Source organism: Maylandia zebra, linkage group LG23, assembly GCF_041146795.1.
Source record: "Maylandia zebra isolate NMK-2024a linkage group LG23, Mzebra_GT3a, whole genome shotgun sequence".
In the NCBI taxonomy this organism is placed as follows: Eukaryota; Metazoa; Chordata; class Actinopteri; order Cichliformes; family Cichlidae; genus Maylandia; species Maylandia zebra.
In genome coordinates, this window is record NC_135188.1 from 14791048 (window position 1) to 14809519 (window position 18472).

Here is an 18472-nt window from a genome sequence, read left to right on the forward strand (position 1 = left end):
TGTCAAACTTACCTTTCTTAATTTCTGGTACATTTTTTGCATTAATTTATGAAGGAAATGTCTTTATTTATATAGAGAAAAATACAAAAATAAGACACATGGTTGATAGTCGAACTTATAATGGAATGTAAAGCAAACCTTCTGTTATTTTTGGGGTTGTCCTGTGCCTCACATGAGAGCCAGACTGCAACAGTGTGTTTTTTTTAGTCAGAAGTAACTTAAAATGTGTGAGCGTCACATGATCAACCCTTGGATTGTAGTAGATTAGATGTGTTTTAACAAAGTTTCTGCACATCTTTAAAACTTTCTGTGTATTTACATACCACAAATATATGTTTGTTGGGTTGTTTTAATGAATCGTGTATATCTGAACTATTGTATTGAGTTTATTTACTGACTTTGTTTTCTAAAAAACTAAACAAATACTACATTTATTAAATTACATGCATAACTATACCTCTTAGATTGTGACAGAAACAGCAGTGTAAGAATTTAAATATGGTTTTTGTATAGTCAGTGATGATGAACCATCTTTAAAGACAGCAAAATTAAGGTTTTATATATCTATTGGACTGTTGGGCTAAGCATGGTGGTTCTAACCTTTACTTATTTTCCGTCTCGTCTTCTTTTGATTGGTCCCTTTAGGGCAGGAATGGATCATCTACCTTACCCACCCTATCCCAAGCACCCTCCTGTTTCTGTATGGTCTTCTGCTTTTTCTATTGCCTGGCAGCTTCTATTTCAGCAACCTTTGTTCACTGTATGCGCTCTCTCTTCCGTGCACATGTCCACACCATCTCAGCCTTGCCTCTCTAACTCTGTAAGCACCTGTCCTGAACTGTCCTTCTGACATGTTTCTAATGCTGTCCATTCTGGTTACTCCCAGTGACCCTTCTCCATCTCAGCCTCCTTTCTTTTTGTCAGCGCCACCATTTCCAAATCATACAAAACAGCTTGTCTCACTAACATCTTGTGAACTTTCTCTATGCATTGTGGGGAATAATTGTTGCACACACTGCCGTCCAGTAGGTGGCGACATGAGCCTTTAGAGTTCTTCTGAGGTTGTCCAATGAAAACACAGGATGAAGAAGAAGCGACACTCCTGCTAGAAGCTTAGTTTGGACTCGGTTATCTTTCATGCAGTCACCTGTGTTTCATTGCCTTCATGTCTGTGAGCTCAGCACGAACTCGCGGTTGGCAAAGCAGGTTAAGTCCAAAATAAAACACGAACAGCGAAGCTGGTTTTGAAATATGCCGGTAGTGTGAGGTTGGCCAGTGTTAGCACGGAGCTAGCTGCTGTTAGTTTGTTTTGCTAACGCTGAGTTAACCCTGCAGGATGGCTGCTGAGCTCTATATCTACTAATGATGCTCAGCAACTAACCTCGGCGTCCGGATTTCGATTTGCAATATATAAATCAAAACATCCGAGTCAGTCCAGTTTCCAGCAGCAGACGCTTGTGCTGGGTTAAACGTTATCAGTGGATGTGAAACCTGAAGCTACCGGCATCCACGGCATGATTCATTCGGTTGTTTGATGGGGATTTTAAGGATCATGATGCTGCCAAAGATCCAGCTTTTGGCTGTTTTGGCATTCGGAGTGGCGATGCTGCTGATCGAGAATCAGATCCAGAAATTGGACGAGTCCAGAGCCAAACTAGGTAAGACCACAGCAAAGGTGGGTTCACCTAGTAACCCAGCTTATTGAGGCTTGAAAACTGCGGCAATGCAACATAGAATTTGTAATTTATAAAAAGTGAAAACATTCGGACAAGTTTTTACCAAAAATTACATTATAGGAAAAAAGTCAGGAGATTTTTAAAACTTAAAAATCATTTACATAACAATGCTGAAAGTCCTCAAACATCGACGTTATTGTGATCAATTTATTTTCATTTTTATTTTCAGTTCAGTTTGGTTTCAGCTAGTTTCCATAGTGGCTTTGCTTATTATTGAATTCAGTGTTTATTATACTCTTTGTTATTATCATCAGATTGTAAGACTGTAAGATAATTTAGAAGAGTAGTGTTTATCAACATAGACATGTGACACACATACATAGATATTCCAGTCTCAATAAGCTTATGCACCAAAGCCTCCCCAGGCTAATTGTGTACACGGATTTGACCTAATTGGAAAAGGATAAACCTGAAAACAACGCCAGTATGTTTTAATTTTGATTTTGATGGAAATCCATATTTTTCCACCCATCAGAAGTATATCCCTTCAAGCACAGGGTTTTCCCTGTTTATGTAAATAAATAAATAAAAACTTGGCACCCACCAAAGAATCTTTGGTCATCAACATAAGAATATAATATATAGACATTTTTTTCAAAAGTAATTTTAAACATTTATTGCAGAAAAGTACACACAAGTGATGACAACTTTTTGTAAACTAGCCATGTTGATTCCTTACTGCACAATTACTTCTTTCACTTGTACCTTTCAAATGTGAAAACAGAGTGCAGCCAACACCTGCGCAGACTGCCAGACATTCCACATTAATATTCAGTAAAGATTCCTGGAAACACACACAAGTTCCATGTTGGGTTACAAGCACAAAACGTCAAGCGTGGTTGAACACAGAAATGCTGCCATGAATCATTTTGTTTGGATCAGAGCTCTGTGAGGCCAAATCATCTACAGCAGGATCTGATCTTCATTTGGCTCTGTGTGTCTGCAAGTTTGAGCTCGTTTCCCAACTTTAGAAGAAATTTGGGACACTGAAAAACGCTGACACTGGAGGCTATATCCGTTTAGAAACCAGAAGATTAGTAGTAGTTTTGTGCAATGGACTTCTAAGATAAACACAAACAGTGTTTTTCATCACTTACTAATAAAGTTTGATTGAAGCGAGCTGTACACGTGTATATCGGGAATATGTGCTCACAGCAAAATGTGAAATAGTGACTTATAATAAATCTTATTAGTTTATATTCAAGGATAATAATTATCACATTTTTTTTGACTAAATTTATTCAGAGGGGATGTGTTGCCCTGGCAACCAAGAAAATTAACCCTGGTCATCCGCATTTTATAAGCCTAATCAAGCAGATGTTGTGGAAGTGATAATTAAGTATTTTAATGTTTAAAATAATACAAATGAATACAATAGAATAGAAGATGTTTCACCTCTCATTTGAGAAGCTTCTTCAGTTTTAAGTCCAAATGGCAGAGAGTCCCAGCTTTTTAAGCTGTATTGGGAGTTGTCCCTTAAGAGGGTCGTAGACTCATCACATGAGCCAAGGTATGAAAAAGGGTGTGGGTCATTATTAACAGAGGTATTGGGTGAAACCATTTTAAGACCTTGCCTCACCCTGTCCTGTGACCTATTGAGATCAAGTGACGTGAGTGGGTGTTAAGGTGCTTCGGAAGGGATCTCAACACTGGATTGCGGGTGGCAGACAGTTGGTGTTGGAAGCCACCCCCTCTGTGCACATACAGTGGCTTGCAAAATGAATCAATTTTATTGGAATTCCACGTGAAAGACCAACACAAAGTGGTGTACACGTGAGAAGTGGAACGAAAATCATACATGATTCCAAACATTTTTTACAAATAAATAACTGCAAAGTTCAAGGGGGCCGAATACTTTTGCAAGCCACTGTAGATGGCTCTTTCAGTCCATCTGTCTTCTTTGTCTTTTAGATGCAGATGTACAGCTGAGTCTTGTCCTGTTGAGGTGGCTCTTCCGTGTTGTGCCATGTGTTTATGGACTGGCTCTTTGTTTTCTCCACTGTAGAGGTCTGAGCGCTCCTCGATGCAGAAAACAGCATATATTACGCAGTTTAGTTTTTGTTTAGGAGTTTTGTCCTTGGGAAGAACCAGTGTTTGTCTGAGTGTATTGGTGGGTTTGAGGTATACTGGGATGTCATAGTTGGAGAAGATTCTCCCGAGTTTCTCTGATAAACTTGCTACATAAGAGATAACAATATTGTTCTGTTTGTCATTCATTTTCTCCTTAGTTGGTGTAATATTTTAAGAGCTTTCTTTACCTATGTGTGTTCCCTTTCTTTCCCTTCTGGCTTAGAGGGAATGTTTTTGGCTCAGTGTTGCAGGGTCCTGATTACTTCAAGTTTGTGTTCCAGAGGGTGGTGGGAGTCAAAGAATAGGTACTGATCTGGGTGTGTGGGCTTCCGGTAAACTTCAATGTTGAGGTTTCCTTTCTCTTCAAAGAGGAAGTCCAGTCGCTTTTCTTTCCAAGTGCCTTAAATTTCCATGACCTGGATGACTGAGAACCTACACAGACATTGTGTGCATTCCACAACATATCTGAAGTCATCGCTCATGATTCCACCCTTCTCTCAGTTAATGCCACATTGACGCCCTGCGAGATCAAGGCCAAAACTCATCAATCAAAGATGATTTAAAAGGCTAAAAACACACCCAAATCTGCAAACATAAAATTTCCAACTGAAAAAATCATGATCTTAAATATCAAAAGTTATACTGTATCAAAGTAAAGATGAAAGTAATTAATGCTTACAGGAAATTAACACAGAAAAATAACTGTACATGTTTTTTTTAGTTTGAATAAACTGTTGAAGTTGTAGTTTCAGTATTTTTATTCCTCAGCCATCAAAGGTTCCCTGAAAATCTTCTGAATTCGATAACAAGAAGTCATATGTGTATCTACTAGGATGCTGAGTAGCACTGACGCCTGCCAGTGTACTTAGTTTAATCTTTTTTCTTGAGAAAGATTTTGTTCCAGATTCGGCTCCATAGCCATCTCAACAGCATTTTGACATTTTTACGTCATACAAAATATGCTTTCAAGCGGCTCTCATTAAATACAAATGCATTAGTTTAACCTCACCACTTACACTGTGCTCAATTTGGACTGCTTTCACTGTCGTTCTTGCTTAAAGACTGGTCTGACTATTTTTTCTTCCATTTAATCAACCCGTAAATAAGTTACCAGGAACACACGCCTAACAGAAAAATATGCACACATCCCATTTTCTTTAATCTTTAATATAAGTGACCATCCATCTGCCTTAAAATGGAGACAAAAGGAACTCAAACAGCCTCCACCCCCCGAGCTTCATCAGCCTTCATCGTGTCAGACAGTAAAGGATTTGCTGGACTGCTGGATGTTGCAGCATACTGAGCGCCACACATCCGGTCTAAGAGACACAAGGCCATTCGCGTAATTGTCTTTAATTAACATTGCAGTGGAGAAAAGAAGAGGGAGAAAACACCTTTAATTATGCCTCCTGTCAATGTTATCATCAAAAGCCTAATTACTTGTTTTGATGTTATTGTGCTTTGAAGGACTTGTTGTTTTCTTTAATTAAGGCATGCTAACTAACAAGCTTCACTGGCCTTATGCCATGTTCCTGTGGGAGGGGAGAATCTCATCTCAGGGTTTATTTCATCTGGCAGCTGCCAGTCTGCTCCTGCTCCTCACTCATTCCAGCTGTTTAGCTAATCAGCAAATACAAAGAAGACGAATAGGAAGACATAAAGGTTAAATAAATCTCTTCGAACAACATCCAGCTACCTGGCATGCAAATTTCTCCCTAAAACTACTGACTGACTATTTCATGGTGGTGTGATAAGCTGGAGTGACTGTCCTTTTTTAGTGCTAAATCGAATATTATAATATTGTGCTTATTCAGTTGTGCGCTGTTTAATTAAAATGTTAACAACAGACTGTGTTTACTTGCTTGTTCAGAACGCACCATAGCCAGACACGAGGTGGCCGAAGTAGAGCAGCGTCACAGCGAATACGGGGGTGGGCGGGAAGTTTCGCCGATAGTAGAAAACGACGACACGGTCATCATCTACAACAGAGTGCCCAAAACAGCCAGCACGTCCTTCACTAACATCGCCTACGACCTGTGTGGGAAGAATCGCTTCCACGTTCTGCACATCAACACAACCAAGAACAACCCTGTCATGTCTCTACAAGACCAAGTAAGACTTCACACACTCAGCCAAAATGACAGAGTAACGTTTATTATATTTTGCGCAGGAATACATTTTTAAAGGCTCTGTTTATGCTTCTATACCTAGACAGATCGCAGTGGAGTATTTTCCACTAATGTTTCTTCTGTATCTTAGAAATATTCATTATTGTCCCTCATCTCACTAGGTTGAGCTAACTTTGTTTTTGACATATTTCTGCAACTCTTACATGCTGAAGTCCTAGAGAGAATATTTAAGAATGTGCAATCTTCAGGTCAGAGAAAATGTGTTTTTAAAGTTTTAACATTTAGTATCCTGTTTGCTTCCTTGTTTACTTGCAAGCGATCCCCTTTCCTGCTTTTGTGCCAGTGTTGGCACATTGCTGCATCTCTTATTCTCATTAATAACACTTGTAATAAACAGAGTTGCCAATTTCACGCTATTCTGATGATCCACATCACTCATGAAAAAGGTACTCTGTGGTGGTGGAAGGGAAAATCATCTGCGGCTGTTGTCTGTTAATGAATCCCTCTCTCCGGTGTGTTTGTTTGCACGTTGAAAATAATGAAACCTGATGATATTTTGGTTTGAGAATTGTCTGTGTCTTTCTCCGCATCCTGTTACTCTTAGTGAATGTTTACTGCTGAGAGCAGCTCAGTTCACACAGTGTAAATGCCCTGAAGCTATAGTGGTGTTATTTGTAGTTGCCAAAGTAATATCCTGTCTGCCGTCTCACAACAGGCTCGCACCTACTCACCACCCCCACCTCACACACACACACACACACACACACACACACACACGTATGAGGGTAAACAACAGTCTGCAGTCCCGTCACGGCCAAGATTCATTTTTACATATGAACACTTTTGTATCAAGTTAAAACATCCAGTCCAGCCAAGGTATGTTTGACTTTGCGATATTTATTAATAGTGTAGGGTGATATTAATCTGTGTATGTTTCAAATGTCATAATTAATTGTCCATAATATTGTCCATGTGTGTAATGTGTTGTGTTTTTATGCTGTTGATCAGTGGCATAATTTACACTAGAAGCTAAAGTTTATAACGTCTAAGGCGTTTAGTTATTTAATAGTTTAGATCAGTGGTCCCCAATCTTTTTTGCGCCAACAAAATAAAATGATACGACCAAGACAAAAACGGTGGTATTTGTAAATATAATAATAAACGCAAATTCACAGTGTAATTGTGTAACTTTATTAGCAGCATCCTCCTGAAATGCGACTAACATCCTCCTCTCTGCCCCTTAATGCTCTCTGGTCGCTATGGTAACACGTAAATACTTCTTTCAAAATAAGACAGAAGTACAACAACGGGAAAAGACCCAGGGAAACAGAGTTAACGATAAAAACCCTGAAAACCATAGATTTCACACCCGAGCCTCAACTCTCGCGGCCCGGTACTGGTCCGCTGGTTTAGACTGGTGGTGTACCCCAAAGCAAGTCAAAGGGGCCTCATTAATCAAAGAGTGGATGGGCTCCATATTAAGCGTGAGCAGAAAAAACAAAAATAGTTTGAGCAAATAAAAGGCAGATTTTAAAAAGGTACATATTCCACTTTGTAAATAATAATAATAATAATAGTCCATCTGGGAATGTATCTACACCAGCCTCATATCTAAACCTCTTTATGTTTACCACCCTCATTCCACAAATGGTCAAAGCACCCCATGAATATCTATGGATCATATTTAGGTTGGTGTTCATTGGTTCTTCTTACTGCAGTGATGTGTGTCACCGTAATTTGGTGAGTGTATTTTATTTGAGTTGGTGCATTATAATAAAAACATCTATTACCAGGCAGTGGATATGTGCAGGTGGTGATGATATGCAGGTGAGAGCTGCCACTGCGCATCCAGTGTATTCGTGGAGAGGCCATGTTTGCAGAATCTGAAAGAAAACTTAACATCATCCTGGTCATTTATACAGTTAAATACTGATGGAACCAACTGACCCTAACATTCTTCAGTGCTCTCAAATTTTCTGAAATTCATTACGGTAATTTGACTTTCAAGGTAATAAGCATCATATATAAGGCAAACCAGACTTTCCTGAACCCTGCCACCAGCTTGATATCAACCCGCAGTCCAGTTGCCTTCTCTCTGCTCTGAAGGTGGTGGATGTGATAGGGAGATGGTGTAATACATATTAGACTGTTTTTATTAGGTTAGATTTGGTTTATATTTATCAACACTGCTGGTTTTGGTGTCTGTGATGAAATACATTTATAAGCGATGCGTTATATGCTAAGAGTGTTTACATATTGTGATTCAGCACGTCACCGTCTGCGTCGCCAGTATGTTTGCAGTCTTTCTGTCATGCTTGGTTTTATAACTCCAACTGTGGGCTGTTGTATACTGAATACTGTTCATACAAGCAGATATGATTGCAAATGTGAATGAGGTCTTGTGTTGTGCCTTGGGCACAAAAAGTCCCTGAACTTCAGATTAGCTTAGTGTTTGTTTGCTTCTGTTTTGTTTTCCTGACTGCAGCATTCAAGAACCAGTTTTATTCCAGAAGATTTCAATATTCCCATCACCCTGTTTCCCTGTGGGCTTGATATGCTGTGGTATAATTCTGTATGTGTCCTTACATTTCACTTTTCTGTAATAAAGTTTTGTTCACATCTAAATCTGTCTTTCTTAACCCTCTCAAAGTTTTTGGCCTTGTTTGCTCTCCTCAGCATTTGGTCACAGATGCTGCTCGTCCTCTCAGCATGTAAACGGCCTTTCTTTGACAGTATTCTTTCTATTTAGAGGCTTTTGTTCTCTATTTAGAAAATTCTATGAATCTATGAAGTAATTTTCAGTGATTTGTGCTTTGGTTCCACCTGATCCACTTTCCAGTGTTTTAGTGCTCCATGTGCAGTTTCCTTAGAAACCTTTTAGTAGACACACAATTTAATCATCTTCATTTCATCCGAACACTGTTTGAACACAATGTTACAGCTTAAGGAACCTTTTATACAGACGTCGGTGCCAGAATTTGATTGAAATAATTTTTTTAATGTTACCAGATTATGTGCCTTATTTAAGTAAGAACTTCTTTTCAAGCTTACATAAACACATTTTAAGTAATCTCAGAGTTTTAGATCATTACGTTATCATCATGTAATGTGTACACCATTAATACTCATGTTTCATTTCTGTAGTATCTTTATGATAAAGAATTTCTGTACTCCAGTTTCCTCCCACAAGCTGAAGACACGCATGTTAGATCAGAGTGCGATTGTGTCTCTCTATGTTAGCCGTTCAGTGGACTGACAGACGACCTGTTCGGTATGTATCCTGGCTCTGTGACAGCTGGGTTAGGCTCAAGCCCTCTAAATTGGATAAGTGGTTTAGAAAATGGATGGACATTAGCTACTTAACGCTTGTTTTTACTTTGACATTCTACTTTGAACTTCTTCTCCTTAAACGGCAGCTTTTGTGACTCATCCAGACCAAAAACATGCATGGATAAATATTCTGTCCATTCAGTGGCGCAGTGTAAGAGGAAAGACTCTGTCAAGGATGTTTTAGTGACTGGAGCTGTATGTGAAATTCAAGTGCTCAAAATCTGCAGCTTGTTCAGAGCTTGTGCTTGAAAACAGACGAAGAAGTGACAGGCATGTACTTCTTTGGGATTCACCTGCATGTTATAACAGCGTTTTGACCTACAGGGCTCCACCCTGTCACATGACCAAAAATTATTAGTATTTATTATTCATTATCAAAATGTGTTCCAGTTATAAATATGAATGCAAATGCTCATTTGTTCATTGGGAAGGGTTGACACTTTTGCTGTATTTGAACTCTGCGCTGTAACTGAGTAAAGTTTGTAGCAACATGTAGCACAAACATTTCTGTTGTGGCTCCGTTTCCCCGCGGCTCCGTAATTAGTTTCCATTATCTTTGTCTCCAGGTGCGCTTTGTCAGGAACGTCACCTCATGGAGAGAGATGAAGCCCGGCTTCTACCACGGCCATGTAGCTTATCTGGACTTCTCAAAGTAAGGCCCTTCATTTCCTGTAATACCATTAATATCCAGATTAGTTACAAACAGCCAGCAGAGCAGATAAAGGGAGGTCACGTATTGATCGCTAACATGTGCTTTAGTGTTGATTAATGGCATTGTTGTCCTTATCTCCCCTGACACTATCATCTCTGTGATCACAGGTAATTATTCTAATGGTCTAAGTGTTTCTCAGTGAGAGAGATTCGGTTAACTTGCACTCTCACTCCCTGATGCTGCTCCATGCTTTCACTAGGGAGAATATGCTTTTTGAATGCAATAAAATTCAGCAGCACAGCTTCATGTGCTGCTGCAGTGAAGTATAAATTAAGTCTCGAAAGATTTTAAAGAATGTGCCCTCCCTTTTCTTTTTGTTCAGACATGGCATGAAAGGTAAACCACTGTACATCAATGTGGTGCGTGATCCCATAGAGCGCCTTGTATCGTACTACTATTTTTTACGTTTTGGAGATGACTACAGACCAGGCCTTCGACGAAGGAAACAAGGAGACAAGAAGGTGCTTCTTTTACAGCTTGCATCCTTTTCGAATGACCTGTTTTTTGTCTGGATAATACAATGACAAGCGTTTCGCATTGTGTTTCAGACCTTTGATGAGTGTGTGTCATCAGGTGGGTCTGACTGTGCTCCGGAGAAACTGTGGTTGCAGATCCCTTTCTTCTGTGGTCACTATTCAGAGTGCTGGTGAGTGGGCTGCACCTGACAGCCCGATCATTCTCTTTCTCTGAACTGCTACAACTCCTGTTTAGGCTGCTAGCTTAGCATCAACGGGATGCAGCAGTGGCGCAGGGCAGAAGTCGTTTCGAAGGGACAAAATGGGAAATACAAATAAATGTAGAGAGGGTGCATGTCCAGCATGTCCCGGGTCATGCCACAGGGCGTCCTCCCGATGGGACATCCCCAGAACACGTCAGCCAGGAGCCATCCTTGTCAGATGCCCAAACCACTTCAAATGACTCCTTTCAAAGTGAGGAATAGTGGCTCTACTCTGAGGGCCTACCAGATGGCTGAACTCATTACCCTGTCTCTAAGGGAGACGCCAGCCACCCTTTGAGGAAAGCAAATTTCTGCCACTTGTATATATGATCTCATTCTTTCAGCCACTACCCAAAGCTCGTGACCGTAGATGAGGGTAGGAATGTAGATCGGCCGGTAAATACAGAGCTTTGCCTTTACACTCAGCTCTCTCTTCACCACGACGGACCCAATCCGTCTGTCGATCGCCCGCTCCCATCAATTGTGAGCTTCAGAGGACCATGGCTTCAGACTTGGAGTTGCTCATTCCCACTGCTTCACACTCAGCTGCGAACTGCTTCAGTGCGAGCTGGAGGCCACCACCTGACGAAGCCATCAGAACCAAGGTTCAAGGTTCTTTATTTGTCACATGCATAGTTATACAAGTATAACACACAGTGAAATGTAGCCTGACACGCTCCCCGACATGTGCAAAAATTGGGGGGGGGGCGGTGTAGAGGAAGAACATTTTATATATATATATATATTAGGGGTGCAACGATACACAAAATTCACGGTTCGGTTCGATACTTTGGTGTCACGGTTCGATATTTTTTCGATACAAAAAAATGTTCATGCATTTTTTATTTGTCATTTATTAAAATTATAAATATATATTTTAACTCAAAAGTACAGTTTTTAAATTTAACCCTAACCCTTGTGCGTGTTTTTTATTTTGACAGCGAATGCGCACCTGCGGACCACTTATGTGCAGCCCTGGTTATTTAGCTCATCATATTGCAGCCACAGAAATTCTTTTGTCCATGAAACCATAAAGCTGCACTTTCTTTTTGCCTTATAGTCTGATTTGTCATAACTTCTCCGTTTTGTGGTAAGCTTTTCTTTGGCTGTCACTTCTTCACCCTGACCTGTCTTATTTGGCTCAGCAGAACTGAAATGCTTTTACACATGCACTCACATAAGCTCAGCTGCGGGAGATTTCACTTGTCATGTTTGCATAGTAAGCTAACGATTAATAAGACGATGTCAGAGGAATTGGTGCACAAATTATCATCACTCACAGATCAGTGCTGTCACTCTCTATACACAGTTCGCAGGATTGCAAAGTGAAAGCAAAAAAACAAGCGCAAATTCAAACGCGATTTCAATATGTCACATATTGACAGTGGCTCACCGATGCCAATGACATAATTACCCAGCTACATTTCTGAAAGAATGCAAAAGCATTGACCTTTATTTTTCCTACAATAGCCCGACGGGCAGGGAAGAGATAGATTTTGGTAGCCCGACTGAAAAAATCGCTAGCTCCGGGACGTCGGGCTAGCGATATTGCGAGCCCTGTATCTGATTGAGGAATCACTCATCTTTGGAAAAGAGAGTTTATTACAGAGAAATGGCTCTTTCCAAAATAAAAGCTATACTATCCGCTTCTTCTGGGCTATATTCTCAGCAGCATAAGGAGAATCATGTGCTAACAGCTGTCTAAATGACTCGGCTAAAGTTAGTAGCATGCTTGTTGTTTTTGTTTTTGCACTAGGATGATGTCGGCGTAAATGTGCAGTCATATTCGTTGTGTTCCCACTAGTGCTTTCAGGTTAATCTCGTTGAAATGACCTTAACGCCACAACACGGCAAATCTCCGTTAACGAGCTACCACCGATCGCCCCGTGCATGGGGCTAGACGGCCAACACTTAACGAGCTAACTGCGCTAACACACTAGTTCACACCAATGTAATTGAGCATTGCATGGCACATCCAACATACTGTTTTACTTTAGTCCATGACTCGCTTACCTTCAGGGTCATACGTCACATGAAAACCAAAATAATTCCAAACGCCAGATCTGAATGAGGTTCAATTTGCCTGTTACAAGGAGAGCTTAACTTCTGTCTCGCTAGCTTGCCCTGCGCTCTTCCTTCTGACTATGCTGTCTGTGTTGAGCGCTCAGTGAATCTGCATTCGACTACTCCGCCTAGGCTGCACTGTCGAGCCTAGGCGGAGTAGTCGAATGCAGATTCACTGAGCGCTCAACACAGACAGCATTGCCAGAAGGAAAATTGATAAAATAAATTACAAATGTTGTATTGCTCGATACACTGTATCGAACGGTTCAATATCGATACGAATATCGTTGCACCCCTAATATATATATATATATATATATATACATACATACATACATACATACATACATACATATAGTATATACACTGGGTGAATGTGCAGTAGTAGCAGCAAGCAGGTGAATTCTGTACATTAATATGAATAGACATCTGACTATTTTACAGGAAACATCATCTGCGAAAAGCAGAGATGAGATTCTGAGATCGCCCAAGTGAAAGCCTTCCACCACTTGGCTACGCCTAGAAATTCTGTCCCCTAAAAATTATGAAAAGCATCAGTGACAAAGGCGGAGTCCAACACCCACCTGGAAACGAGTCCAACTTATTGCCGGCTATACGGACCAAGCTCTTGCAAGGATCAAATGGCTCGTGGCAATGGGCCAGAAGCCCTATACTTCCGAGGCACTTTCCACAGAAGACTCAGAGGGACACGGTAAAACGCCTCCTTCAGAGTCCACGAAACACATGTAGACTGGTTGTGCAAACTCCTGTGTACCCTCAAGTAATCTCGAGAGGGTAAAGAGCTGGTCCAGTGTTCCGTGAAAAGGACGCAAACCACATATTTCCTCCTGTATCCGAGGTTCAGCTAACGGACAGACTCTCCTTTCCAGCACCCTGGCATAGATTTCCCTGGGGAGGCTGAGGACTGTGATCCCTCTATAGTTGGAGCACACTGTCCAGTTTCCTCTTCTTAAAGATCCATTCCAGAGGTATGGCCTCTAACCTCCAACAACATTGTAGAGGCATTGATAACCAAGACAGCCTTGCAGCATTGCCTCTACCAGGCATTCTTAGCGCACCTTCACTATACCTTTAGGGGCCCGCAGGTCTCTCCAGTATCATCCCCTGCCACAGGGTCCAACACACCACCAGGTGGTGATCAGTTGACAGTTCAGCACCTCTCTTCACCCAAGTGTCCAGAACATACTGCTGCAGATCTGATGATACATTTACAAAATTGATGATCAACCTGTGGCCTAGGGTGTCGTGATGCCACGTGCACTTATGGATACGCTAGGGTTCAGATCTGGGAGGCCGTTCCTCCCTTCACGCCCCTTCAGGTCTCACTGTCGTTGTTGACATGAGCGTTCAAGTCTCCAAGTGAGACGACGGAGCCCCCAGGTGGAACACCCTCAAGCACTCCACCCACGGATACCAAGAAGGTCTGGTACTCTAAACTGTCGTTCGGGGCATAAGGGCAAACGAAAGGGAAACAGGCTCAGGGAACCAAACCCTCCTGTTCACTGGGAAAAACTCCAACATAGTGGCAGCAAGCTGAAGGGGTACTGAAATACTCGTCCCTGGTAACCCTATCCCGGGCAGCGTGAGCTGTTTCCTAAATCTTTCACTCATAGGGGTTTTTGAATCGCTATTTGTCTGCTCCCTCACCCAGAGATAGCCCCTGGGACACACAAACCCCTCCAACACGAATAAGGTAGTGAGTCATGGAGGAGTGTCATTACATCTTAATAGAATCTTAATGTAAGGATTAATTGAATGTAATGTAATTAACTATCTACTAAAGTGTAATTCACTGTCAGTGTCTGTTATAAAATGTTAGATGACTGTTTTGAATTAGTCGCAGTGTGACAATTTATTCTTTCTCCAAGCTGAGTGAAAGAAAAGGCTCCATCTGTTGTTTGTAAACAGTGATGAGGATATGGTATAGTTCTGTTTGGGGTTTTTTTCTCCTCACTAATCACATATTACACAGACGATGTAAACAGCACATATATAGATATATAGTCCACAATCTGTGTACTCAGACTCATTAGTGACTGAACAGCCTGTGGCAGAAGCAGTATTTATATATTTCCAACCTAGGATCTTCTCATTAAAGCCTCCCTATCCTCCAAAAGAAGAAAAACATTCATCATTCATCCTCATAACCCTCAAATGTCTTTTGAAAGCCAAAGACAGATTTTTTTTTTGTCAGCATTATTCTAAAATTTCACCTCAACAATAGGAATATGTATATTTTTAGCTTTTTGTACAGTGAAATTAGAAATGTGACTAAAATCATAATTACTCATCTGTTATAAAAAGAAGGAAAAAAACTTGTGTACAGTTTGGAAATGACTTTGAATTCCCTTTGGAGATTATTTTGATTATTTTCAAATAAATAATAAATAAACTGAGTCATTCATTTTCATTATTAGGAATTAAACAGTAAATGAGTGTGATCACAGTAACCTTGTTACTAATGCATGCAGTTTGACATTTTTCCTTTCATGTAGTCATTTTCTTTTAATGATCAGCATTCCTGGACATTGTGCTCCTTAAATGCAACAACGGCTTTGCTCATCACTGAGAAAATTTAGAGTTTGCTGGAAGAGAGCTAGCATGAAAATAAGAACGGCAGAATTCAAGAAAGCTGCTCAGTCTTTGCATAATACCCACCTATCGCTAGGGAGTATTGTGCAGTGATGTCAAAGACGTAGATAAGTAACAGAAGAAAAGCCTGGCCTTCAGATGAGGCGATCCAAATTAAACTCACTCACACTGTGATCTCCGTTTCTTGTGCAGGAACGCGGGCAGTAGATGGGCTCTGGAACAGGCCAAATACAACCTGGTAAACGAGTACCTGTTAGTGGGAGTAACGGAGGAACTCGAGGACTTCATCATGATCCTGGAGGCAGCACTCCCACGCTTCTTTAAGGGAGCCACAGATCTCTACAGAACAGGTAGCAACAAAACACAATTTCATACTGTTACTTCTTATTTGTGGCTGTGATGCCCTTAAAACGAGCCCTGTCAGTACTGGAGTTACTTTTATATGACGAATCCTTTTCCTGGTCTCAATTTACACTTAACTGACTGAATGCTTTTTTAGTAGAGCAGTAACAACATGCTACCTGGAATCATTAAACCTTCTTGTGTTCCTCCAGGAAAGAAATCCCACCTTAGGAAGACCACAGAGAAGAAGCCCCCCACCAAAGAGACAATAGCCAAGTTGCAGCAGTCAAACATCTGGAAAATCGAAAATGAATTTTACGAGTTTGCACTTGAACAGTTTCAGTTTGTGCGTGCCCACGCCGTCAGGGAAAAAGACGGAGAACTCTTTGTCCTTGCACAGAGCTTCTTCTATGAAAAGATCTACCCCAAAGTGAACTAAAAGTGTCAACAGAAAAGCATTAACAAAGCTGCACAGGGACAAGTCGTGTACACCGGGAAAGTACGAGACATTAAGCAGTGCTGGTTTCACTGGGGTCTAGTTGGGAAATCCTTTCAGACACTGTGGTGAAATTTCTACTTTTTTTATTGCTAGAGCAGCTGTTGAGAAAACGAAGGTGTCAGTCTATACTGTGAGAAAGAATTTCCCAAACCTTAAGACAAGAAGAGTTTTTTACCATGTTTGATGTTTGGGTGGACTTTCAAAATAAAAGCAGGAAACCTCAACTACTTCAGCAGCTTCAAAACAGTGTTTAGTGCAGATGGTCACGGCTACATTCCTACATGCTGTGTTAACATGTTTTTGGACCAAATTGTAGCAAAAGAAAACAGATTGGATCATTGCATCCTTTGGTGCGTGACTGGTAATTTTTTATTCCACTGAGATCTTCTCAATTTTTACATGTTTCACACATTATTTCAGTGATTTATCACAGATATTAATGTGCATGTTTTTTCTTAAAAGACAGCTGCTGTTCTTTTGGGTTTTTTTAGTCTGAAAGGACAACCTGGAGTAGGAGAAAGGTACTAATGACTAACAGCTGGAATGTTTGAGTACAGTACTACTGCAAGCAAGAAGAAACTGATAGTGCCTTTATATTAATGTATAGAACATTTCTTTAATATTATTTTTCCTCTGATCCCACATTCACTTTCCTTTTATTTTGGCGCATTGCTTCTATGATTACTGTTGTTTTCCACTCTCCACAGTAACACTCTGAATATAAACAAATAACTGCAAGTTTGTGTGATGAATTTTGTGAATAAGTTTGGTTGGCTTTTAAAAGGTGATTTACTTGTTTTATGCAACTTTCACCAAATGATACAATATGAAATGACTTCGACATACCCAGGATATATTTCACACACTGTAACAGTGGCAATCGAGCTATAAGCAGTAACACAAAAGTGTTGATAAACTCCATCCAAGTTATGAGCACGTTCATATGAAAGGGGTGTTGGCTGTGTGCCTGAGATGTAGACAAGTCCACTGACAGCAGAGCGAGGGATTTTTACAAAGGAAGATAAAACTATAACATTACAGTAGCATGAAGAAATTACACAAATAACACACGTTGAAAGTGGCACAGCTGCTGCAGACACATCAGCAGTATGAGTGTCTTGAACAGCAAAAGCTCTGTGTAAATGTTTATGGACTTTGGATGGTAAAGCTAGAAAGGAGAAAGGAGCTGCTGTATTAATGAAATGCCAGGAAAGAAAGCTGCAAAAATGCAGACTGTGAAAGTTGACTGTGTATTAATACTGGAGACATTGATTATTTCATTAAAATTGATATTTATATGAGTTTAAGATAGTTTTAGAATTAAAATCTATTAAAAATTTATGTCCAGAAAATGATATGCTTCATTTTAGGATCATGCATTCAGGGGCATGGAACAGTTGAGATTAAAATTCTTTGCAGCCAGTAAGCAAGAAAAAGAAGGAAAAAAAAATCAAGGTTCACCTAAATTCACTTAATACTTGTGTATATAAAGGATTTTTCCATGGTTTTTCAATTGTATTCTTTGGTAATGTGGTTATTGTGGATTAGTGGATAATACTAACTTTCCACTCTCCACTTCTGGCGTAGAACCGATGGTTTTTTCCCCTAATTGCGTATTTAGAAACTGGCATCTTGGAGCAGCCATTTGACTGCATTAACAGCTGGATCACTATCTGGGGATATTCGCCAGGTGAATGAATCAGTTCAGTTTTATTTTTATAGTGTGACCTGACAACAGTCACCTCAGTCTGCTATTCTGCATCAGTGTAGTTTTATAGACAAATGAATGGACGAGACCCCACGAGCCAAATTTGGCGTCAGTGGAAAGAAAAAACCTATTTTTAGCAGGAAGAAACCTCCAGGAGAACCTGGCTCGGGGAGGAGCAGGTATCAACTACATGGGTGGGTTGGGTGATGAGTAGAGTGTAGTGACATTCACAGTCGCATTAATAGGAATTTGCGTTAAATTAGATATTTGAGAGTTTCGCAGCCAAATGTTTTGCAGAATCCATCAGCATACAGTTTCAAATACTCTGTATGCTTTATGTACCTTCATTCTATTGGATCAGGGATAGTATGGATATTGGATAGAAATATGTTTGCGCTTTAAACATGTTAAACCCATACAAGAGAGGTTCAGAAATAACTGGATCCTTAGCTACTAAATTTTTTAGTAGAGAACTCTGTCATTTCACCTGACTCCAACTTGATTTGGAGGAAGGAAAAATGTAATTGTCCACATACTTATGGTCTGGACTG

At 40.3% G+C, this 18472-nt stretch overlaps 1 protein-coding gene across 1 annotated transcript; it reads left to right on the plus strand.

Moving 5' to 3' along the window:
* Window positions 1–1062: 1062 nt before the first annotated feature.
* hs2st1b (heparan sulfate 2-O-sulfotransferase 1b) lies at window positions 1063–16951 on the plus strand. The gene is made up of 7 exons (XM_004552871.4): window positions 1063–1658; window positions 5677–5918; window positions 9832–9917; window positions 10300–10438; window positions 10526–10623; window positions 15565–15722; window positions 15927–16951. Exons 1-7 carry the CDS (start codon window positions 1535–1537, stop codon window positions 16151–16153), a joined length of 1074 nt encoding a protein of 357 aa, XP_004552928.1. The 5' UTR covers window positions 1063–1534; the 3' UTR covers window positions 16154–16951.
* The last annotated feature ends 1521 nt before the right edge of the window (window positions 16952–18472 follow it).